The 24,935-nt window shown below is 40.4% G+C and overlaps 1 protein-coding gene across 1 annotated transcript in view; it reads right to left on the minus strand.

The window, feature by feature from the left end:
- Egf (epidermal growth factor) overlaps positions 1–20,007 on the minus strand; it is a 61,307-nt gene extending 41,300 nt beyond the window's left edge. The window contains exons 1-5 of the mRNA XM_090356685.1: positions 19,476–20,007; positions 10,199–10,398; positions 7,010–7,191; positions 6,372–6,599; positions 4,526–4,728 (exon numbers count right to left, since the gene is read on the minus strand). Of these exons, the coding sequence (XP_090212811.1) occupies positions 4,526–4,728; positions 6,372–6,599; positions 7,010–7,191; positions 10,199–10,398; positions 19,476–19,593 (931 nt within the window). The 5' untranslated portion in view covers positions 19,594–20,007. The remainder of the gene's footprint in view (positions 1–4,525; positions 4,729–6,371; positions 6,600–7,009; positions 7,192–10,198; positions 10,399–19,475) is intronic.
- Between the last annotated feature and the right edge of the window lie 4,928 nt (positions 20,008–24,935).

The raw sequence follows: 24,935 nt of genomic DNA on the forward strand, positions 1-24,935 counted from the left end.
AAAGCTATCTGGGGCAGCAAAGATACCATGACACTCCTAACTCCACTTAACCACCAGAAAGCCAGAAGTGGTGCTGTGAAGAACTAGCCTTGAGCAAAAAAACTTAGGGACAGAGCCAGGGCCCTGAGTTCAAGCTCCAGGACTAACGTAAAAGCAAAACAAAGTGAGGCATGGAAACAAACATGCTAAAGATGAAATATCTGCTTAAGAAATAGCAAGGCTCCAAGCCTAACATCTTTTTGAGTGAGATAGATTAAATACTTAGCTACTTTTGTAGTCATTATTTAAAGAATAGAATCTTTCAGATTTTATACGTGACTTTGTCATGTATCTTCCCAAATTTCTGTGTTTACCTGTTGGTAGCATCCTACATATAATGAAATATATGTAAACAGGAAAATCTCCTCAGTGAAATAGATGCTTGGATTGAATTAGCTATAGTTTAGTTGAATTCTGAGTAAAGGGATGCTTGTGTTGTAATTTTTATTAACCATAATTGGATGTATGGGTTCAATTAACAGCTGAACAATAAATAGACAATTCAGTAGCTTTGTTTTGCAGAGCCAAAGTGAAGGCTAAACTAATAAAAGGTAACCTTCTGAAAAACTCCAGTTTTTGTTTATTTTTGCCAGTTTAGGGTCTTGAACTTAGGACCTGGGCACTGCCCTTGCACTTTCTCAAGGTAGGGCGCTACCACTTGAGCCGCAGTGCCACTTCCAGCTTGTGGTACTGAGGAATTGAACCTAGGGCTTCATGCATGCTAGGCATGCACTCTACCACTAAGCCACATTCCCAGCCCTTAAGTCAGCTTTAAAGATAAAACTTAAATAAACTGTCAGCCTGTGCAAGCTCTTCCTATTTCCCATGCTGCTGCTAATGTTAGCGATACTTGTTAATAATAGCCATCTCTCTTCAGTGATAGACATAGGCCCAAAGCAATTGTTAGTCTCCTTTGTGTGGCTGAGATGATAATGTGATCTGAATTCAGGCACTAGGAAAGGTCATTTCAGGAAGTGGCCAAACCCAGAGGATTGAGGGATATATATATATATATATCCCATATATATATGCTTAATCTTCTGCTGATCTTTAGCTTCAAACTAGGCCAAAGCAAGCACTCAGGATGCCACTGTTGGCCTCAGCTGACACCCGTCTCAGAGCTTCATGAAGGGGCTAATTACCTTTGAGCTCAACTAAAGCTCCTAATCATGCAGCCAATGGGCCTTCATTGGCCCCCTGAGGGACCCGCCACATGGCTGAGATGTCTGTGAACTCGACCCTGACCAGTTCTGAAACAGTGTTTGTGGCATTTCCAAGCCAGCTTGACCCAGCAAGTCTTTTTCTTCTGCCTCAAATTGTATCAGATTCATCTCATCCACAAGGCCTGGGCAGTCTCTTCCATCCAAGCACATTTTCTCTAATCAGTCTCAAAACCTAAATATTTGCCATTCCCAACAATAATAAACAAAAACAGAACCTGGCTTTACGAAGCATTCACAGGATCACAATTTTCTTAACAATCTCTTGGGCTACACTAAACAATTATTTCCCATTTTACAGATTAGGAAATTCTGCTAAGGAAAAGGACACTGTAGGCAGCAAGAGACAGGACTGATTAAAGCTCAAGCCTCTTGATTGCTGGATCTGTCCATTTATCTTACTTATATATGGAGTTTGTATGTGTGTGTGCGCACTCATGCATGCCCATGCAAGCACTTGTATAAGTGTGTACATGCAGACTTAATCTGTGGATGCATATTTATATTTAATATACATACATTAAATAAATATATATACATAATATAGGTATATTAATCATATAGACAATTATACATATATTTAATATATACTTAAATAAATATAAATATATTTAATATGTATACATGTAGTATTGCTATGGGGAATATGGAATTTGTATCAAATCTAGTTATAGTTTGGCTTTGTGTGTTAATTATCTTTCTCATTAGTGAATTCTCAATAGACTAGAATAGACTACCTCAACTTTCTAAAAAAAGAAACAGAAAACAAAACAAAAAAACACTTCCCCAAATATTCAGGATAGACACCTATTCTTCTGTCGTAATAGACATGGAAGAAAGAAAATACAAAATGGCCATTCTGTGTTACTAGCACTGTAAGTACAATTTTAAAAACCCACTTAGCCTGAACTTAACTTGTTCTCTACCTGAATCTTCTTTCCTCCATTGAAAGTGTATCTTTCTTAATAAATTTGCCTATCGTTTTAAATACAAAAATAAAATCAGCCAATCAGAACCCACAAACCAAAGGCTTGTATAAACCACCAAATAGTCTTCTTCTAAAACCTCTGTGGCTTTTTAAGTTAGCAGCAGTGCCTTGGTCAGGTTTCCTGAGGCTGTTCAATATTGCACAGTACAAATAAATCTCCTGGGTTTTCAATCTATTTTTCCTTTAGCTTTTCCTGGAAAATCTTTGCAACTTCACATTCAGTATGTCTGAGTTCTTTTTCCACTTGCTCTAAGAGCTCAGAGAAGAGCTCAAAATAATAGTGTAAGTCACATGAACTGCTCAAAGAAACTAGAAAAACACCCCAGGCTGAACGGACTTTTGAGAGGAACGAGGTACTTAACCAGATAAGAAATGGCACTTGACAACAAAGCGGCCTGCAAACAACTTATTAAAATCAGAGTCTACACCACTTGACCTTGAAATTGCTTCCCCCAAATAGTCTCATTAAATCCTGCAGAAGAAGAAATTTACAAACCATGCTTTGATAAATAAGAGTTTAGGCATCTCTCATGGAGAAATATATTTTTGGATGCTCTGTGTATGTTTGTATTTGTATTTTATAACAAAAATAAAACCAACAAAGTTATTTTTTGTCATATTATCACTGAAGTTGCTTTAGTACTAATGCCTTAAAAACACAAGTACTTCTGAAAGAGCCGCGGAGACCCGCACCCAAGGACGCACACACGGACCACTGGATGCAATGAGCAAGAGGGTTTTATTCGGGCATGCTCGGGCTCCCAGGTACACGTGACCTCGAGATCCGCAAGGTTCGGGTCAGTGGCTGAGAGCCCCGAACTGTCCTGGGGCTGGTTTTTTATAGGTCCACACACTCCGTTACAGCAGAGCCCGCGCTTCTTTAGCAAATAAGTTTAAAGCATTACAACAAGGTCTGCACGCAGGCAGCCAATAATTTTAGAACAAACCATACAATTTGACCAATCACCATTTAGATAGTGTTCGTGCTAAGTTGCACATCTCTGGCCCCTGGTATGAGGAAACAATCCTTGGTATTCAGCAAGATGTGAGCTCTTGCTTTGGAGGGTGAGGGGCTCTTGCTGCAATCCATTTTTACTACTAAGGGAAAAGGGTAGGTTTAGGCTTTACACAAGTTTTTGCCCAGTTATGAAAGGCACGGGCATTAGCAAGACATGCTTACAGACCATTCTATGACCTCCTTGTACAAAGTGGTCAACATAGAAATAGTTTCCAAGCATGATCTTACCTGGAACTTGGTAATAGCCAAAGAATACAAAAGTAAGCTAAGTAACAATCAAAATACGGGAATAGGCTAAATCTCAGGTTTACACCCATCAGGTGGTTGAATGAGATAAGATAAGGATTAGGGAGCTTCCCAAGCTGGGGGAACTGACGGGAAGTTCTCATTCAATTGTCAAGGAGTAGTTTTATGGCCTGCAGGCTCCAATTCCTTAGTTAGCAAAACACCTGGTTATAAGCATGAGCTAAAACTTAGAATGGCAGTCCTATGATTCTGACTTGGGGTCTTTCACTTCTTGCCAAAGGATCTGGAATTATGAGCATAGCACTCAGCCAAGAACTACTCTACAGAAGTGCATCTTTACATTTGGATGGTTGCAACCCATTAAGGATATGATGAAAATTATCTGTCAATAAAAGGGAAACAAGCTGGGCACTGATGACTTATGCCTGTAATCCTAGCTACTCAGGAGGCTGAGATCTGAGGATTGTGATTTGAAGCCAGAAAATTCCGTGAGATTCTTATCTCTAATTAACCAACAAAAGCCATAAGTGACTGGGCGTGGTGGCTCATTCCTGTAATCCTAGATACTCAGGAGGCTGAGATCTGAGGATCAAGATTCAAAGCCAGCCCAGGCACAAAAGGATCTGAGACTCTTATCTCCAATTAACCTCTAGAAAATGGGAAATGGGGCTTGGCTCAAGCGTAAAGTGATATCCTTTAGCTGAGGAGCTCAAGGACAACGCCCAGGCCAAGTTCAAGCCCCATGACTCACACACACACACAAAAAAGCAGTAAGTGGAGCTGTGTTTCAAGTGGTAGAGTAGCAGCCTCAGGCCTTGAGGTGAAGCCTAGTGCCAGGACACACACACACACACACACACACACACACACACACACACACAATTTTCCTTCCATTGTGACTCCTAAGCACATAGCTTGAACAAGTAACAAGTAGACAACCTAAGAGGCTGACTTGAGCAATTAGACGAGCAATGCCTTTGTGCCAGGCCCTGTTGGAAGAACAAAGTGACTCACCAAAGTCCCAGACACCACTGTCCACGCTGGGCTGTAGAAGGGGATGCACGACTCTAAGTTCACCAGGTGCTTCATATGATGTGTTGAAGTTCATTCTAACCATATCCTTCCCAGTGTATTTGTTGGCTATCCAGATTGTCTCCTTTTTCAGTATTGAGTAGAAGATATGGTCACCATAAAGGGACATGGCAAACAAATGGTTCCTGAAAACAATCAGAAAAGGAATGAAGAATGGCTGACATTGGTTCCTTGGATTATTAAAGTTTCATTTCATTTTCTTTTTTGTTTTTGTCTGTTGGGGGGCTTGAACTCAGGGACTGGGCACTGTCCTTGAGGTCTTTTGCTCAAGGCTAATACTCTACCACTCTGAGCTACAGCTCCGCTTTTGGTTTTGTGGTTGTTAATTGGAATTTAGAGTCTCACTGACCTGCCCAGGCTATCTTTGAATGGCAATCCTCAGATGTCAGTTTTTTGAGCCACTGCCATCCCAGCCTTATCTAGATTTATCTTTTCGTTTGTTTCTCATTTAAATTTAAGGAAGTATGTTAAATTTAAATCTTTATTTACGCTCTTATAATCTGAAATTATAGAATATAGGTTTTTGTTTTGTTTTGTTGACTGTGGGGCTTGAACTCAGGGCCTGAGTGCTGTCCCTTAACCTTTTTGTGCTCTACTACTTGAGCCACAGCACCATTTTTATTTTTTAGGAGAAGAGTCTCATGGGCACTTTTCTGCCCTGATGGGCATCAAACCACAATCCTCAGATCTCTGCTCCTGAGAAGCTAGGATTCCAGGAGTGAGCCACTAGTACCCGGCAGAATATAGTTCTTAGTTCCAGATTCCTTTTCATTCTTCTGTGCTGGTGGCTCATATCTGTAATCTTAGCTATGTGGGAGATTGATATCTAACAACTAAGCTAGCCAAGGCAAAAGATTCTGCAAGATCACATTTCCAATTAACAAATAAAATTCTGGCCTGGAGGCATGGATCAAGTGATACAACATCAACTGCAACTTGAGACCTTGAATTTAAATCCTGATACCAACAAAGAAAGAATGGGAGGGTAGGAGGGAAGGAAAGAGGGAGGGAAGGAGGAAAGAATAGGGTCCAAGTAGTTTCTGATTTTGTTAGTTGCATATGTGGCTAATTTCTGCTTCTCATTGAAGCTAGGTACCACAGTATGTCAAATAAAGACATTTCACAGAATACATGACAAAATGGTTCACAAAAGAATAACATTGCCGCCTAGAGCTGGTGGCTCACACCTGTAACCCTAGCTACTCAGGAGGCTGAGATCTGAGGATTGCGGTTCAAAACCAGCCCAGGCACTAAAGACTGTGACACTCGTATCTCCAATTAATCACTAGAAAAGGGAAACTGGGGTTTAGCTCATGGGATATGGCGGTAGCCTTGAACTGAAGAGCTCGGAGACAGTGCCCAGACCCAGAGTTCAAGCCCAGGACCCACAAAAAAAAAAAATCATAACATTGCCAGTATGCAAAAGCTTACTTTATGCCAGCTACTAGTTTTATTTTCATTTATCACTTAATCTTCACAATAATACTAAGAAGCAGGAATTATGATCCCCACATGAAAGAAACCCAAGAATAAGAAGTCACATAACCCATCCCAAATTTTCCAACCAATAATATGGCAAATCTGTTACAGAAAACTACAGGTAAGAAAGTTACATAGCCTACCCAAATTCATTCATCCAATAATTGGGTGAATCTCTTTTAGACAACACTATGTGCTAAACTACATTAGCAGGTTAGTGAACAAAAAGTAAAATTAATTCATTCCACAAGCTTCAAATGACAGTTGCTATGCTATGAGCCAAACCTACCTTGTTTGTTGTGTAAGAAGATGGATTGAGCCTCCATCATAATCACAGGACCAAATATGAGAACTACTTCCTTCTCTCTTTCTCTGAATCCAAAAGATCCGTTTCTCCAGCACATCTAACGACAGGGCCATTACTTTCTCTGGTGTCTGCGTCAAGGTCTTCACTTCCACACTGCCAAAATCTGATCTGTGAAGGCTACCAGCTACCTCTGAGGACCAAAATATAAACCTGGGCAAACATATCACATAGAATCATAACTGATCTGGCAGACTTAGTATTTCAGCAGACCCTGACCCATGCACAAGACCAGTTCAACTAGTCTAAATGAGAATTCCCTTCAACGTGCACATATTGCTTATCATGGAAACCCCATGAGCTTGATGAGAGATGATTATGCCGTCTAGCAGAAAATTAGGAGATCTCAGAGCATTTGTAGAGTTCAAAATGTAGGCAATTGCCCTACTGAAAATGGTGTGTGTGTGTGTGTGTGTGTGTGTGTGTGTATGTGTGTGTGTGTGTGTGTTGGAATCAAAGGGTTTGGTGTCAGGGAGAAGGTCCTTTAGTTTAAAGTGTTATGATTGTAGGAATCTTTATTAGCTCTGAAATATATTTAATGGTCTGAAAATGGCAGACTTTACCTTTTGACTGGATCAACTGCTATATTTGCAGGATAATGTGAGGTGTTTACTAGTACATGCGAATTGTTTCCTTCCATGTCTGTTACTGTTATGATTCCTTCCTGTTGACTGGACCAAATCAATTCCTCATTTATCCAATTGATTGCCATTCCCGTAACATTTTTCTCTATGTGGCACACTACCTGAAAAACAACATTTCAGAACTATTGTGAATGTTTCCTGATTCACAACGAAATTGTTATCATCATTGTACATTAAAAAATCTATTTTCTAAGTCCCTGTCACTTCTATGCATTTCCCCATTTAAGTGACAAATTATGTGCCTCTGCTTCGATGTTGGCAAAAATATTCCCTCTCCCTTCTCCCACCCCTTATAAACACCTCTAGGCATTAATTTAGATCCCAGTTTGGGAGTTGAAAATGATCCCATATACTCTTTAATTAAGCAATCAGCCATAACATATTAGTAAGTTTTACTACAATGATAGTGACATTTTGATGTGCAAAGACAGTTTATTTAGTTCCACTGGTTATTGTAATCTTTCAGATTATGTTATCTGGATCCAATCCTAATCTTTGCCAAACTCTAGCAAGACTTCCTCAGAGTCTGAGTAGAGAGCTTTGAAGTGGAAGAATTTCTTGGTGGTGCCCTGGTTTTCTTGGTGGTACTTCTCCTCCTCCGTTATGCTCCTCCCCTCCTACAGATCTCAGGGGCCACACCAGACCATGATCAGAGACACAGGGCTTCTCTTTACATGCTACCACCCTCTCATGATTGAAATAATCAAAGGCCCCTCCATCTTGGATGGCAGTTGTGGACACGTCAGCCAGACTATATAGAGCTGGAGGGTCAAGCCCTGATTCGTACACATGGCAACCTTCATGTACAGAGTCCCAGCTCTTCATGGGACATCTCTGAACTTGGACACAGATGGCACAGTTTCAGGCCCTGTACTAGTCAATATCTCAAAGTAATCCATCCAGTCCATTTTAACAATGGCCAACAGACATATATTCATTCTCCCAGGCAAATAACTTGTATTTTCACAGTTTTTCTTCGTAGGCAAGATTTTAAAATAGCTTTTAAAAAATAGACAAGATTTTAAAAATAGACAAGATTTATCCATGAGTTTGGCCTAGTGGTAGAGTGCTTGCCTAGCATGCACAAAGACCTGGGTTCAATTCCTCGGTACCACATACATAGAAAAAAGCCGGAAATGGTGCTGAGGCTCAAGTGGTAGAGCTCTTTCTGGTCTTGAGATACCCAAGGATAGTTCTCAGGACCTGAGTTCAAACCCAGGACTGGCAAAAAAAATTTTAAAAATACACAAGATTTTGAAAATACACAAGATTTTAAAGAATATAATGGTAGAATTTCAGTATCAAGTCAACCCATTCCTAATGACTTGTTTTCTTTTCCTTCTTTTTCTGTTGTTTTGTTCTGTGACAAGAAGCCTCTAGATTCTTAGACTAAAGGTTTTGAAACTATTATACTAGGTGGTTGGAGACTAGTGAGTAGTCATACTTGTCAAATGTGAGATTAGCCAGTATGATCAAATGTATTAGTACCTAATTGAAGCTTTTAGGAATAATCAGAGGAAGAAAGGTTTGGTTTTATTTTTTAAGTGAGAATTTTGTGTTAGAAATAAATATGGAAAGTTTTCTAATCATCTGCCCCCTATAATCCACCTTCAGAATACTGAGAGAACAAACATTTTTCGTGGGACCCATTTAAGGGTTCTACTACTTGGAAAGAAAGATTACAGATCTTTTGTATGTGTTTGAAGTATCATACTTTATATCTGCCCTCCATTTCATTTTGTTTCTCTTAGTATGAACACTTTGAGAATAAAAGTTTTTTAAGGTTCTTCCTAAATGTCCTGTAATTTTTCCCCTAAATGATAGAGATTTTATACAGCTAAAATAAGGTATCTCAATCTCAGTGCTATTCACATTTTGAGCTGTGTAGTTTTGTACATGTGAAACTACTCTGCATTTTGGAGAGGGCTTAGCACCTTTATCTGTAGATGTCCTTACTGCCCTTCCTGTCCTATGTCTCCTGACTGTGACAACTACAAATGTTTCTAGATGTTTTCAAGTATTCTTTTAAGATATTCATGCAGCTGGGACTGCACACTGGTGGCTCATGCTTGTAATCCTAGCTACTCAGAAGGCTGAGATATGAGGATCAAGGTTCAAAGACTGCCCAGGCAGGAAAGTCCATGAGGCTCTTATTGCCAACTAACAACCAGAAAACCGGAAGTGGTGTCGGAGACATTCTCCCCTTCCCTGAATTCTTAGTGTAAGAATGTACCTGCATAGTTCCTTGCCCTAAGGTCACTACGCAACTCATGCCTGCTTGTATTGATATGTAAACATCCTACCACCTGACCTCCTACCCTGAGCAGTACCCCAACCCCCTCTTGCCTCTCCTGAAGTGGCATATAAGCCCCTGTGTGAAAAATAAAATTCGCAGCTTGATCAGAATGCTTGTCTTGCTGCCTTCTTCATGTCTCCTGTCCCTTTCATTCCTCCCTCTAGGTTCTTGGCCCTAGTTGACGTCCTGCCGGACGGGACAAAGTGGTGCTGTGGTTCAAAGTAGTAGAGCACTAGTCTTGAGCTGAAAAGCTCAGGGACAGTGCCTCGCCAGAGTTCAAGCCTCATGACAAAGAAAAAAAAAAAAAAGATGTTCAGATATTCATGCAGATGAGCACTGGTGGCTTATGTGTAAAATCCTAGTTACTAAGGAAGCTGAGATCTGAAGATCATGGTTCAAAGCTAGTTTTGTGAAGGAGAATCTGTAAGACTGATCTCCAATTAACTACCAAAAAGCTGGAGGTAGAGACATGGTTCAAATAGTAGAACACTAACCTTGAGCAAACAAAGCTTGAGTACAGCACCCATGCCTTGAGTTTAAGCTCCAGGACCCATATATGTGAAAATAATCTGTTTTAATCCCAAGGTAACAATTTATATATTTCCAAAATTAAGTGGATACTCCCTTCTGGAGGCCTCTGAAATACCATTTTGTGAACTTAATTAATGATACAATACCACAGATGCAGATTAAATACCTATATTTGATAGACACACACATTTGGAACATAATCTCTGTATTGAGAATTCGGTGTACCATATTTGTCAGCCTGTACATAAATTCCTCAAAGACCATGGGTAATGGTGCTTTACCTCCTGCCTTGACCCATTCAGAAAAACTCTTTGCAAAAGTTGTCTTTCTAAATCCACCCAGTAGATTCTTTCCTCCTTGTAATGAAAATCCATGATGACAGATGTGCCAGCATCCATCGCCAATTGCTTGTGATTTGTTCCTTCCGGGTCAATCCTAAAGATGCCATTTCCATGGGAGAAAATCAAGAAGGGCGCAGAATCTGAACAGGAAGAAAGATACAAAACTGTTTTCTTTTCAATGATACTCCATCTGATGTGGACCAAGTCCTTAACCATGATGACCATAACCACAGAATTCATATTTCATTCATGGTCTTGTTTCTTTTTAAAATAAAATCTGCTTTATAGGAAATATAGTTCCTATGCATGTGAAAATTAGTTTTGTAAAGCATCTTGTCTGTCAACTCCCTCCAAGAGATGAGGATTGCCAAATTGTGAAAAAATGAACTACTTCATGACGTTATTTTTCATGCCAGTCCTGGGGCTTGAACTCAGGGGCTGAGCATTGTCCTTGGGCTTTCTCAAGGCAAGAGTTCTACCACTTGAGCCACAGCACCACTTCCAGCTTTTTTTTTTCTATGTATGTGGTACCAAGGAATTGAACCTGAGTCTTCGTGCATGGTAGGCAAGCACTCTTACCACTAGGCAAAATTCCTGACCCTTCATGACATTTTATTACCAGGTTCATATGATCAGGTTCATATGAACGTCTGTTTTAATCATACAGGTTAGAAATAAAAATGGTAAATTAAGCATTATCTTGGGCTGGGAATGTGGCTTAGTGGTAGAGTGCTTACCTGGCATGCATGAAGCCCTGGGTTCAATTCCTCAGTATCATATACACAGAAAAAAAAAAACTGGAACTGGCCCTCTGGCTCAAGTGGTAGAGCGCTAGCCTTGAGCACAGTGAAGCTCAAGGACAGTACTCAGGCTCTGAGTTCAAGCCCCAGGACTGGCAAAAACAACAACACCAACACCAACATCTTTATCTTAGAAACAAATCTCTCCTCCAGTTTCACTTGTGACTAGAGCAACTGTCTTCATAGAATATGATAAAAAACTAAAGGCATTCTTAAGTGGTAGCAGGAAAAAACAAATGAAATGCTGTCCTCCAAAAGTTGGAACATACTTTGACTAGGTTAGCATTATCACCTAAACTTCAGGATACTCAGTTAAATTTGGATTGCACATACAAATTGAGTAGTGCCAGTTCAAAACTCTGATAGCAAAATGCTCCAAAAAACAGTCAATACCTTCCTTTCTCACTTGACCTGGTTTGTTAACTAACAGAACATCACCACTTAACAACTGTCATTTCCGTAAACCAGGCTCAGGCTAAGTATTTATAGACATGAAATATAATGGGATTTAAAGCAAAATGAAACAGTTTGAGAATTAGGATTGGCAGAACTATTATTATTCTCTACTGACCTAGAAGCGCTACGTAAATGAGGGTATTTCTAGAGCTGTTAAGAACCAGGCACACACCAGTAGACCAGTGTGTGTATCTGATCATCAGGAGATCGTGTGTGTTTGGAAAGTAAAAGCTTTCTCACATCAAAACTAGGGTTGTTTATCTTGGGAGTTCAGTAAGGAGGAAGGACATAAAAGATCAAACATGATTTCTAAGGAACACAAACCAAAGACACAAAAGAGGTCAGAGTAAATCCACTGAAACCTCTGACTTCTCCACCTCGTCGATTACTAAAGGATCTTCAGGACTTAGAGAAGCGTCTAGAAAGTTTGGCGCATACAGTTGTCCCTCAGTGAGTGAGTCCAAAGAGCAGAGAAGTCCCCATTGCACTGAAGGTGGGTGACAAAAAGCAAGCATTGACTGACAGGACCTGCAGAACCAATTCCACATCCTCGCCTGATCTGTAAGAGTAGACAGGGGAGCAAGAGCAGTCGACCATGATGACCTTGGGAGCAAAGGTTCATGGAAAGTAGCTGCCATATAAATGAAACCACCAGATCATCAAGAAATAGGGCAGATACCACTGACTTCCCATACCATGCGCTATACCTGGAAGCAGGCTGATGGATCACAAGACGAAGACTAAATGACTTTTGGACATCCAAAGGACGGTGATATCATGAGAAGAGAACACAGCTCTGAACTGAGGGACTGTCCCTGAGAAAGCCTGTGGCCTCCTCTCCCACTCCACCTCAGCCATCCTGCAGGCTCAAACTGTGTGAACCAAGATTCCTCAGTCTTCAGTGCTGTACTAGTTATGTCAAAGAGATCACTCCGTTTTATTCTAAGCCTGTTCCCATAAGGCAGGATGTTCTACATCCAGATTTCAGGGACTTATTATAAAGTAAGGTCCTTTAAATGAATTCCTGGGGGACTGGTAATGTGGTTTAGTGATAGAATGTTTGCCTAGCATGCACGAAGCCCTGGGTTTGATTCCACAGCACCAGATAAACAGAAAAAGATGGAAGTAAAGTTGTGGCTCAAATGGTAGAGTGCTAGCCTCGAGCACAGAGAGGCTCAGGGACATTGGCCAGGCCCTGAGTTCAAGAAAGAAAGAAAGAAAGAAAGAAAGAAAGAAAGGAAGGAAGGAAGGAAGGAAGGAAGGAAGGAAGAAAGAAAGAAAGAAAGAAAGAAAGAAAGAAAGAAAGAAAGAAAGAAAGAAAGAAAGAAAGGGGGGTGTGAGGGAGGATGGGAGGGAGGAAAGGAAGGAAAAAAAGAAGGAAGGAAGTCCTGCAATTACATCCCTTGGAGAGCTTCATATCTAATTCTGCAGTATATTGCTGAATTGTATAGGAGGTAGTCTTTGCATTCCTTGCTCCTTTTTTCTGGCTCTATTCTGCCTCCTTATTCCATCTTCAAAGCTAGAAGTGCAGTATCTTCCATCACCTGATTTCCTTCTTACACATAGATCCACCCCCCCTTTCTCTTTCTCCTCCCTCACTCCCCATTTTGGAGTTTAAACTCAAGAGATTATATGTTGCTCAGCTTTGGTGTTTATAGCCAGTGCTCTATCCCTTGAGTAATGCCTCTAGTCCAACTTGTTTCTGGTCAATTGGAGATGGAGTCTCATGGACTTTTCTACCCCTGGTGGCTTTGAACCACAATTCTTCAATCTCAGGCTCCTATGTAGCTAGGATTATGGGCATGAGCCACCAGTGCCTGGATTCTTTATCATTCTTGTCTTCTCTAAGAGTCAGGTAACAATGGAAAGCTTTCTAAGCTCTGTTTGCAAACTCCCTTCATATACAAATTTCTTTCATAACTATAACTTTTTCACTCATTATTAGAAATTAACCAACTTAGAGTTTTTATTTGGGTGGGGTTTTTTAGTAGTAAATTGCTATCATCTATATATTACCTCAGAAAAGAAATGAAAAATGATCTTTCAAAAAAAATAAAATGAGTAGTTTGGATTACAAGTCTGAGCCACTGGCGCCTAGCTAAATGACAGTTTTAATGTGTTGCACTGTGGTTTTGGTGGTATTTGATCACCACAGAAGCAAAAAGAATAATGCTTCACCCTTCTGCTGTAATGTAAGAAAACTTGAAGGAGCCTCTGACTTCTTATCAGTGAGTTTAGTAAATTTGGTCTGAAATAGCAGTAGTCTGAACACAGTTGAGATTACAGGAAGGGGGCCACAATATTAGAATTGTCTGCGGTCCTTAGTCTCTTTGAAGAAAGCTTTTAAGCCCCTTGATGAAATTTTTAAGAGTTAGATTTAAGAAAACCAAGCACAATGGGCATGATCCTGTACTCTCAGCTACTCTGAAGGTTAAAGGAGGACAATAACTTGAGGTGTGAGTTCAAGACCAGCCTGGATAATGTATTAGGGTCCTACTTCAGGAAAAAAAAAAATGTGTGTCACGTGCTTGCAATCTCCTTAACTAGGGTAGCAAAAGCAGACACATGAGGCGTTGAGCAGCCTCGGTACCAAGTTAGTGAGACTCTATCTCAAAAACAAAATAACAACAATAACAAAAAAGGCCTGGGTGTGATTCAAATGGTAGAATGCTTGCCTAACATGGATGGAGCCCTAGGTTCAATATTTAACAACAACAACAATAGGCTCATAGAAATAAGAAAAAACAACAAAAAAATGGTAGACATGGGGCCTAAGTCTGTAATTTAGAGGTCAGAAAGACTGTGAACTCAAAGTCATTCTGGCTATAGAGTGAGACCCTATCTTAATAAATAAAAACAAATCAAAGAGAAAGAGGGTGAGAGTTTATAAGGTAATCAAGGTGACAGAGGGCTTTGAAGCACAGGGGGCCAGCGGAGGTCTGGGCTGCACTTTATATGAATTAGTTTCATCTGTGTTATTCTATGACTAGCACTGCGCATGCGCCATCTGACTAGATCTTAACCACTTTAAAAGCTGGCACCTAACATGACACAACACAACCAGGCAGAGCACATCACCTAAGGATGAGGAAACTCCTTCATGCCCTGAACGTCATGTCATCTGGCCATAACTGCTGCATTTCTTCCTGGGCCAGAATAATCCATTAGCTGCCATGCACCAACCACAGTTTTCTAGGATGATAGGTGCATGCCACTATGATCAACCTGGATTCTCTGTAAAAGTTAATCACAACATTGAAAACTATAACATAATCGAAGGAGGATACTCCTAGAGAATGAACACAAAGGTGCAATGCTGATCTGCCTCTAACCATATAAATCAATATTTATTAAAATGAATTCCAGGAAATGGTGTTGTTTTCTTTTCTTTTTGTCTCACTTGCTCATTTTCTATCTTTGGGAACATAAAGAGGGATACAGAAATGGTGGGACAGAGGATGAAGAAATGCAGCAGTGGTACTTACTAGACACTATGTTGAAAATGAACTAGACAACTTGTGCCCGGGGGCAAGAATAAAAAACTATGAGAGAGTAAGGGAAGGGGTGACATTGTCCAAAAAGAAATGCATTCTTTACCTGAATTATGTAACTGTAACCCCTCTGCACATCACCTTTATAATAACAATAAGAAATAAATAAATAAAAACTAATGCAAAGGGGAAAAAAAAACCTATAACATAGCAACATTAACAAGTTCTGTAACTCTAAGATTGTTCAAACTTAAAGTAATGAGAACCAGAACTCAACTTGACACTGCGATGCTTTGTGGAATTTGAAAAGTTTGTGAGAAAGCTTTAGGAATTCCTTGAAAGCATGTTTTCCATGGATGACACTGACAGTGGATACAAGGATACGGTGCAGACAGCAGCTCTCGAGGAGATGGTATTTTAGTAAGGAAAGTGACAGACGCTATCCACAAGAAACTCCACTGAGATTGGAATCCAATCAGGCAGCCTTTGAAATTTATCCTCTATTCTACTAACTTCTGCTACAGCCTCAAAGGCAACAACAAACAAACCAACAAACAAAAAAGCAGTGCTGACTTAGGGGAGAGTATCGGTCATACAGTATTTACGAATGAAATTAGGATCTTTCAAAAATTGCATGCATTATTTACCATAGCAGAGATATGGAACCAACCCAGATTTCCCTCAGTAGATGACTGGATCAACAAGATGTGGTATTTATACGCCATGAAATTCTATGCTGTCATCAGAAAGAATGACATCACCCTATTCGTAAAGAAATAGAAAGACTTGGAAAAAAATCATATTAAATGATTTAAGCCAGACCCAAAGAAACATAAGCTCAATGGTTTCCCTCATTTGTAATAATTAGTACACAGCTAGGACTTTCCTAGAAGAGGATTATAATAGTTGAAAACATAGATACATAAGGTCAAATAGGATGAAACTAAATGAAAGGAACTCTAGGATATGCAAACAAGCGTTTAATCCTGTGTGATTGTCATTCTTAATGTATTACCTTATTTCTCTTCTCTTTTTTTTTGCCTTTATGGTTAATCTCATATAGTTACTGTATCTGACTTTGTTATCTGGTATATTGTATATATATTTATTTGTTTATTTGAAATAGGAAAGGGAAGGGGGAAAACAAGATGATTGGGAGGGGGTTGGGGAAGGGAAATGGGGACAAAAACATGAGAAGGGGTATCAATGTGTGAGAAGTAATGCACCTACTACCCGATGAATGTTAACTGTAATCCCTCTATACATTTTCCCAACAATAAAAAAAGAAAAAAAATTGCACAACTGGCTGTAAACAAACGAGATTTGAATCTAGAGATTATAGCCCTGCACATGACTTGGAAGTGACACAACATTAGCATCCAGTGACTTCACTATTTGTTCGTAAAACTGATCTGCCCAGTTGGTTAACTTTGTGCCACCCTGGGTCATTCCAGGAGCCAGCTCCCTGAGGCTCTACTTCTTCCTCACCCGTCATTTACCAAGAACAGCATGGGTACAGACACCGGCCACAACAGTTTCCTTTTCCACTGACATGTGTCCTCCAAGGCAAATAGTCTTGAAAGTTCAGAAGCCACTTGCCAGCAATTACTAAGTCTTAGCTTCAATAAAAGCCTAGCAAGTACCCCCATTTCAACAGACTGGTTAAATACAAGACCCATTTGTGATCCCTGAAATTCTTATTTAAGTACTATAGAACGTATCTGTGGCTTTTCTGAACTGACTAGTAGCTTCAGGAATTGGAGAATCATATTACCTGGATCTTGTTAAATCACAAAGCTTCCTTCTTGCCGCTTTGGTTGACCCATCAGGTGGCCTGTCTCAATGCCAAGGGCAAGAACTAAGGTAAATGGAGTTTAAATGGGAGGGGAAAAAATAGACGATGTCGCTATCTCTATTTAGAGAGGAGATGGAAACATTACCCTCTGAAATGCAGGAGGTGACAACGGTGTGACCTTGGCGGTTACGGACAAACATGAAACCTGGAGTGTAAAGTAGGGGGAAGGGATTTTAAAAAGTGACTTGCAAGGAAGGAAAAAAGCAAAGAGGCAGAATCACAATATGATTCACTCATTGAGGCTGGAGCCAAGTCACTACCCTGTTCAAAATGAGTCCTTCAAAATGTACAACGTGATCAAAGAAATTCTGCCATAACTTAGAACCGAACACAACGTTTGTTGGGAATACTCTGCTAGTTATGGTATAGGTGTGTTCCATATGCTAGTCATGTGATCTCCACAATGGTTATGAACCAGAGGCATTCTTTCCCAGGGATTTTAGGAAACAATTTAACCAATAAGGTCACATGAAGCCAGGCACGAGTGACTCTCACACCTGTAATCCTAGCTACTTAGGAGGCTGAGACCTGAGGGTTATAGTTCAAAGCCACCCCAGGCAGGAAAGTCCATGAGATTTTGATCTCTAATTAAACAACAAAAACTCAGAAGTGGAGATGTGGCTTAAGTGATAGAATGCTAGTCTTTAGCATAAAAGCTCAGGAACAGTATCCAGGCCCTGAGTTTAAACCCCAGGACTGACACAAAAAGGGAAAGGAAGAGAAAAGGGAGGAGGAGGAGGAGGAGGAGGAGGAGGAGGAGGAGGAGGAGGAGGAGGAGGAGGAGGAGAGGGAAGAATGATGAAAGATACATTCTACAAGATGTACTCATACACTGACATGTTGAATTGAAATCCCTTTGTACAACTAAAAATAAATGTAATAATAATAATAATAAGGTAACATGGATTTGAAATGGGGTTTGCTTCTTCTGAAACCTGATTTTTCTCCTCTGTGACAGTCTTCCTAGCTCATTATTGTGAGATTCACGTTAGTCTGATGTAACCAGCCAAGTCACTTCTGAACCATTAGCACAAGGGACAAAGACTAACAGGCCTAGACTGCATGCTAGCAGGAATCTCACTGTCCCCTGAGTTCCTAGAGCTATACAGAAAAGATTTCATTCTGTGATTTCTTCCTTTTCTTGGGATCTGCTTCAGTAGCCGCTGGTCTTTCCCAGAAACCAGCAGCCTGATTGGCTCCTATTACCACTACCACTCCCACCCCACCACCACAAAGATGGCAGGTCTTCTGCCAGCAAACTCCAAGGCTTCTTCTACCCCTGCCATGCGCCCATCCACATGAAGTAACTGTGTCCCAAACTTTACTCCTGCCTCAACAACTGAGTAAGAAATGCATGGACTATTTTTGTCTGTTATTCCCCCTTTTGAATGGCTTTCTCTGGGACAATGTGGTTAACAGATGGTGCAGGGCGGGGGGGGGGGGGTTCTCATCCATTCAACAGGAGTTGTTCTAGGTGCTGGGAATAGAAAGATTATTAGCATCTTACATTTTAGTACCCTAAGATTCTGCACACCTCTGACAATGCGCAGGGCCTGGTGACAGGCCTGGGTCTTTGGGCAAGGACACCTCACATTCTCTCAGGTGTGAGCTACTCAGTGAGCAAGCCCATCTCTGACTCTGTGGCTCAGTTCTCTTCTCCTTATTATTCCTACTTTTTTTCTGGGCTACTTTTCTAGAAGTTTCTCTTTGGCAAACACAATTGTGTTGTCCTTGATCTATCCTCACTGGGGAAGCCAGATTCTATTTCAGAAGGGCAAGATGCCAAGAAGGGAATCCCAAGGCAGCCTATATTCTGGACAGGATGTACATGGTAGCATTAATCGAGCAGTAGGTCAGAAATATTGCAATCACCAAAGAAAAGAAGAGTCAGCAGTGAGAAACACTGCAAAGCAAGAGTCTCCGTCAGGACCAGAACCTGTGATCCATGGAATTCTTATTTCTTTGGGGTTAAAATTTTATTGTAAGTGGGAGGAGCTGTGGCTTTTTCACTCACTAACAGTTCTTAGTAGTTTTCAAAGTTACAATGCACTTGTTCCTAAGACACTGTGCCAAAGCTCCAGAGTCAGCCACTGGTGAGCAGCTGGAGGAGGCGGAAACTGACCCTCTGGTTAATTTTCACAACATTCGAGTCACCTTTGCTCAGCAGTCCCTTCTCATGTTTTACACTCCTTATGGCGATTTCTGAACTTACACAAAGTTATCAGAAGGGAGCCCCTTTCTTCTTATGGTTTAACTAGACAGTTTTCAGAAAGGACAAGGATAGCTACCATATGTTTCTCCATTTTCCACTGGAAAGCCTATCAACTGTTATTAATTCCTTGGGATAAAGACTGAAGATCCTATGGAAAGAAATAGCAAGCTCGAAATGATTTCTATTTATCCACACAGAACTGTTCATATCCCTGAGATTTTTACAGCCCAGGAGATGAGCTCCAACAAGCAGTATGGAAATAAACATGCTTCAGAAAACAAAGCAGAAGGTTTGAATAAACACACCAGAAAAACCAAACTGTGCAAGTGTATCAGTGAAAGTTAAACAGGTACCTCGAGACAGTGTCCCCAAGGTGAGAATTCCTCTTGATTAGATCACTTACCGGTACAGGTATAAGTCTCCTTCCCCTCTGCAGAACAGTTCCAATGCTGTTGGGCTGAGGCAGTTACAAAACTACACTGAAAAACTACAGGCAACAGAAGGCTAAGTGAAAGCAGCATAATCTTGCTAAGGCTTCAATCTTCAACAGAAAAGAACTTAAACCCCAAGCGAAGTGAGTATATCTCACTCCCAACTGGTCTACCCTGGTCAGCTTTTGGTTCTGGGGACATCTTTTATTTTGTTGTTTTGCTTCTGCCTTCTACTTCTTCACCTTCTGGGAGGCTCCAGATGCAGCTTTGCAAAGACTCCAGGAGATTTCCTTATCTGATGTTTTTCTTGGAAGCCAGTTAGAAATACCTAACACCCTTATGACAAATTTCACAGAGCTTGACACCCATACTCTGTAGGTCTGAGACTGACTTTGCTGTGACAGGCACAGCCAGGCAAAGAGGAGAGAGAGAGAGAGAGAGAGAGAGAGAGAGAGAGAGAGAGAGAGAGAGAGAGAGAGAGAGAGAGAGAGAGAGAGAGAGAGAGACAGACAGACAGACAGACAGACAGACAGACACAGAGAGAGAGACAGAGACAGAGACAGAGACAGAGAGACAGAGAGAGAGACAGAGGAAATAAAGGGAAAAATTGGTAGAAAGTTCCAGCCGTGACCCTGATATGGGGCTGGAGAAGAAATCTGCAAATTGGTTGACCTCTCAAACACAGCTTCTCTTTTTGAAAAATAGAACTGACTCCTCTTTCCTTTTTAAAGCTCTCTTGGCTCCTCCCCCTCTCCTTGAGTGACACTTGAGTGAGCCTCTGTTGGCAAACGTGAATATGGCCAATTCTCCAGAACAGGAAAGTAGAGCCAGCTGCCAGAGAGGAGATAACTGCTACTCACCAAAAATATTCTTCCAGACCAGGGAGAGGTGCTGTAGAGAAACTAATGATATGTTTGAGGTAACCTGCTGAATATTGGCTGTGTTTTAATATCTTGAAGGATGGAAAACACAATTAAACTATGCAGCCAATAAATCAGTGGTGAGCAACACTTTGGATAATTCAGATGTGTAATAATTGATCGTTCATTTGAAAAGATAATTCCCCTTCAGCTCATCATTTAAATGAAATGTCAACACAAGTGTTCCATTCCTGGAGCTTAATCTTTTCTTTCCCTCCTGTGTATTTTATAGCGGAATTTTAATGATTATTCTTTCCAAATCAAAGGAAAATCCCTGGAGCCCAATGGAAGAGACAATATGTGTACAGATAGCTTTTCTTTCAGTGTGAGTATAACAATACATCGAGAGGGGTCAGGAGTGCAGGAAAAAGGAGTGGGTTGTTATTATAGAACCATGTTGGGGAAAAATAAGCTAATACTGTGAAAGCTAGAAAGGCTGGGAAACCCAGCCTGGCTAGATGCAATTGCTTCTCAGATAATGTAGGCCATCTCATTATATATTGGTGCTAGAAAGTGAATGTATCACACTCTAGTACCTGTATCTTCTACCACTCTCTACTTAAGAAAATCTCTAGGCCTTGAGAAATGAAGAATAAAACTATGTTACAATCTGGAGAAAGAAAGAAAGAAAGAAAGAAAGAAAGAAAGAAAGAAAGAAAGAAAGAAAGAAAGAAAGAAAGAAAGAAAGAAAATCTCTAAAACCTCCAGCCCTGTGGGTCCATCTAAAGCAGATTTGACAACAATGAAAATGACTATCAATTTAGCTGCATCCTAGAAAACAGATTTTCATGTATGTTGCTTAGAGGTAATGTTTGTATGCAAGTCAAAAAATATAGATGAACAGAGAAATGGAAGGACAAAGAGTGAGTAAATGCAACAGTGATACTCACCAGACACTATGTTGAAAATGAACTAAGCAGCTAATGGGTTAGGATGGAAGGGGAAAACTGGGACAGAATGAGGGAAGGGGCAGGGGCACATTGTCCAAAAAGAAATATATTCTTTACCTGACTTATGTAACTGTAAAGTTTCTGCCCATCACCTTTACAAAAAACAATTTTAAAAAGAAAAAGCAATAATTAGAAAAATAGCCATGTGCTCACACCCGCTAGCTCCTCGGGAGAGTATGAGATTTGAAGCCAAGAATGGCAGAAAAGTCCATGAGACTTTCATCTCCAATTAGCCAGAGGAAAGCTGGAAGTAGAGCTGTGGCTCAAGTGGTAGAGAACCCACTTTGAGCAGAGCAGGCAAGCAAGAGTGAAGCTCTGAGTTCAAGCCTAGTACCAGCATGAAAAGAGGGAAGGAAGGAAGGAAGGAAGGAAGGAAGAAAGGAAGGAAGGAAGGAAGGAAGGAAGGAAGGAAGGAAGGAAGGAAGGAAGGAAGGAAAACGAAAGGAAAGGAGGGAGGGAGGGAGGGAAGGAGGGAGGGAGGAAAGGAAAGGAAAAAAGAAGAGTAAATAAAAAGCCACATTAGTGGACACCCTTTGTAAAAAGCACAGAACACCAGCACTGATGGCTCACACCTGCAATCCTAGCAACACAGGAGGCTGAGATCTGGTGATCCGCAGTTCAAAGCCTGTCGGGGCAGGAAAGTCTGTGAGACTCTTATCTCCAGTTATCCACAGGAAAACTGGAAGCGGCACTGTGGCTCAAAGTGATAGAGTGCTAGCTTTGAACTGAAGATCTCATGGACAGTGCCCAGACCCAGAGTACAAGCCCCACGACCAACAACAACAACAAAAAGAAACACAGAACAAAACAACTCTTAAGTCCTAGCTCATAATTAATGTGTCCTCAGGATTTCTCAAAGACAAATAAGTCACAATTTCTCCAAATTCAGCCAGTTTCTGACCCTGTATAAGGAGAAACAGACCCTGAAGGGGAAACAGAATTCACATGGATGGCTGTATGGAATATTCCATTGCATTCCAGACTCATGCAGACTCAAGACTGAATGAGAGTCCTACAAATAACCTGTACCAACAATGCAAATGACTAACCTGGTTATTACGCTTCCCCTTCAGCAAATGGCATTGCCAATGTCACAGCGGACAGCAATGGAAGAGGCTGAGCGCTGGAAGAGGGTGGCACAGAGCTGCATGCAGGGAGAAGAGTGGGGAGAATGATGTCAACAGACATATGGAAAGATTCACAATCATATCCTAATTGGATGTGGAATTGTTCATGATAGTTTTGACTATGGAAAGGTTTACTTTCTTTATCACATGTCACTTTGGCTAATGTCATCATTAATGTAGAACCCAGGTGGAGGAGTCCACAGGGGCATAGTAGATGCCTCGATGGATGGTTGATACCATAAATCAATGCATCTAACCCCCAGATCATCTACAACTACCCACATAGTAAAATCACAGAATGATGCCACCCAACTAGAAAGGACTTTCAGAGATAATTGTTAAAGTCTAGAATTATTACTAATTCCACCCCCCCGAAGAAAAAGTTCTTTATTGTAAAGTTGACCAGAAATCCAAATGACAAGTATATTTCCACTTTGAGAAGTAAGTCAAAATGAACTGCTCAGTTCATCAAGCCAGCAGCTCTCTCCAATAGGGCACTGTTTGAAGTACAAGAAGCAGAAGTGAAACCAGGCATGGTGGTGCTTCTAGAATTCAAGAGATCAGCCAGGAGAGACACAAGTTCCAAACCACCCTGTTAAACTTCTGGGCTGAACAGCCAGATCCTCTGTCAAATCCATCCCCAAAGTCACAGATGTGACTGTGATGATCAGCAATATTAAAGAAGGGTAAATAATCATGTCGCACAAGTCCAGTCCCCACATATGCCAGGGGTGGAGTGGGGTAGGGGTTTCAGGAGAGAAAGGGACTCCAGTGAGCTGAGAACTAGAACGTGCAATGCAGACAACAGGATGTTAAACAGAAATATGCAGAGGTGAGGAGCGGGGGGAGCATTGCTTATTTATTTCATCCCCAGACATTTGGGGGGCACAATTGGCATGGGAAAAGTGTGCTGGCCAATCAGCAAGACAGCCATCAGTGGCGAGGAGTCTGCTCTTCAATGTGAGCGGACAGGGTAGCTAGAGGGAAGGGAGGCTGCTGGGAGGCTGGTTGCTTTTCTGACCTTTTGTATTAATTTCCCCATCAAAATGTCATCAGAGGCTGGGCATAGTCTTGTTCTACTACCTGAGAGAAAGGAATATAATTAAGACCTTATAAAACCAAAATCTCTAGTTTTGTTTTTAGAAAGATAGATAATAGATTCTTTCTCTCATATCAATGTCTGACTTGAAATCAGAATGTAACTGCTCTTGTGAAAGAAGCTTAGCAGCACGATACTGAATGTACAAACTTGTTCTACTATCTGAAATTGGGCCTTTGTTTAAAACTTTAGTGTGAAAAAAAATAAAATAAATGCAAGAAAGAAAGCCTCCTCTATACCCAACAGCTCTGGTTATCTTCACCAGCACTGCACCAGTGACAAATTGTTTCCTAGGTGTCAGACATGCAGAAAACAGGTGTTTTTTCACATCATCTCTAATCCTCAATGCCATCTTGCCAAGCACAGAAGTGTTGTCATCTGCATTTCGGTACACAGACAGAGAAGATTGTAGAGGTTGGGTAATTTCCCAGGCTCATTGATATTTATGGAGGATAGGAGCTAATTTTTGGTTAAAGCTTAGAAAGCAAGTCTGGCTTTACTAACATTCACATTCTGAACAGAATCTATAGGAATCAGAACACCTAAAATCTTCCAAGAGTACTAGATTTGCTATGCACTGCGTGACTTAAATACTATTTGCTGGAAACTAGAGGACTCTGATCACTGTTTACACATCTTCATTTGGTCTTATATTTATGAAATTGAGTAAGCCTTTTCCCCAGTCTCCTACCTCCAAGGAGAGAAATTAAATACGTGAAAACAATTGAGGTATATTACTCAAAACTGGACAGACATATAAAATAGATGGTGGAGAGAAAATACTTGAGTGATTCATTTTTTTATATAAGATGAAACAGTCCATCTTTATTTTATAATGTAATAGGAAGCACAGGAATGTATATATTTGAAATGATCATGATAACTTCTCTAAAACAATTTATAGGAATGCAATAAAGACGCAATAAGTATATTTCAAAAGTATTTCATATCAATTGTCAAATTTCAATGGCATTATTCTTTTATCTCATTTTATAATTTATATCTTTTTTTCTTTTTTCCTTCTGTTTAATTTCCTTCTCACTGGCCCTATCTATTTCTATCTCTTTTTTTTTTCATTCTTTTTTCAATTTTTCTCCTCACATTGAGTGATTCATTTTTAAAAGTTCAAAAACCAGAGAAATGAAATGAGGTTAATTTTTGTCAGTTAAACTTCCCATTGAGATGCATTCCTTTTTATTTTTTTATTGTCTGGCATTTGTCTTTATTAAAGCAAAATTTACAGGAACCAGGGAGGGGTAAAGTACAATCTGATGAGTTTTTTTTTTAATGAGATAATTTCAGAGAGATGAAGGGTACATGCTCTCTTTTATATGAA

This window comes from Megascapheus bottae, chromosome 23 (genome assembly GCF_031878675.1).
Source record: "Megascapheus bottae isolate mThoBot1 chromosome 23, mThoBot2.hap1, whole genome shotgun sequence".
Taxonomy (NCBI): Eukaryota; Metazoa; Chordata; class Mammalia; order Rodentia; family Geomyidae; genus Megascapheus; species Megascapheus bottae.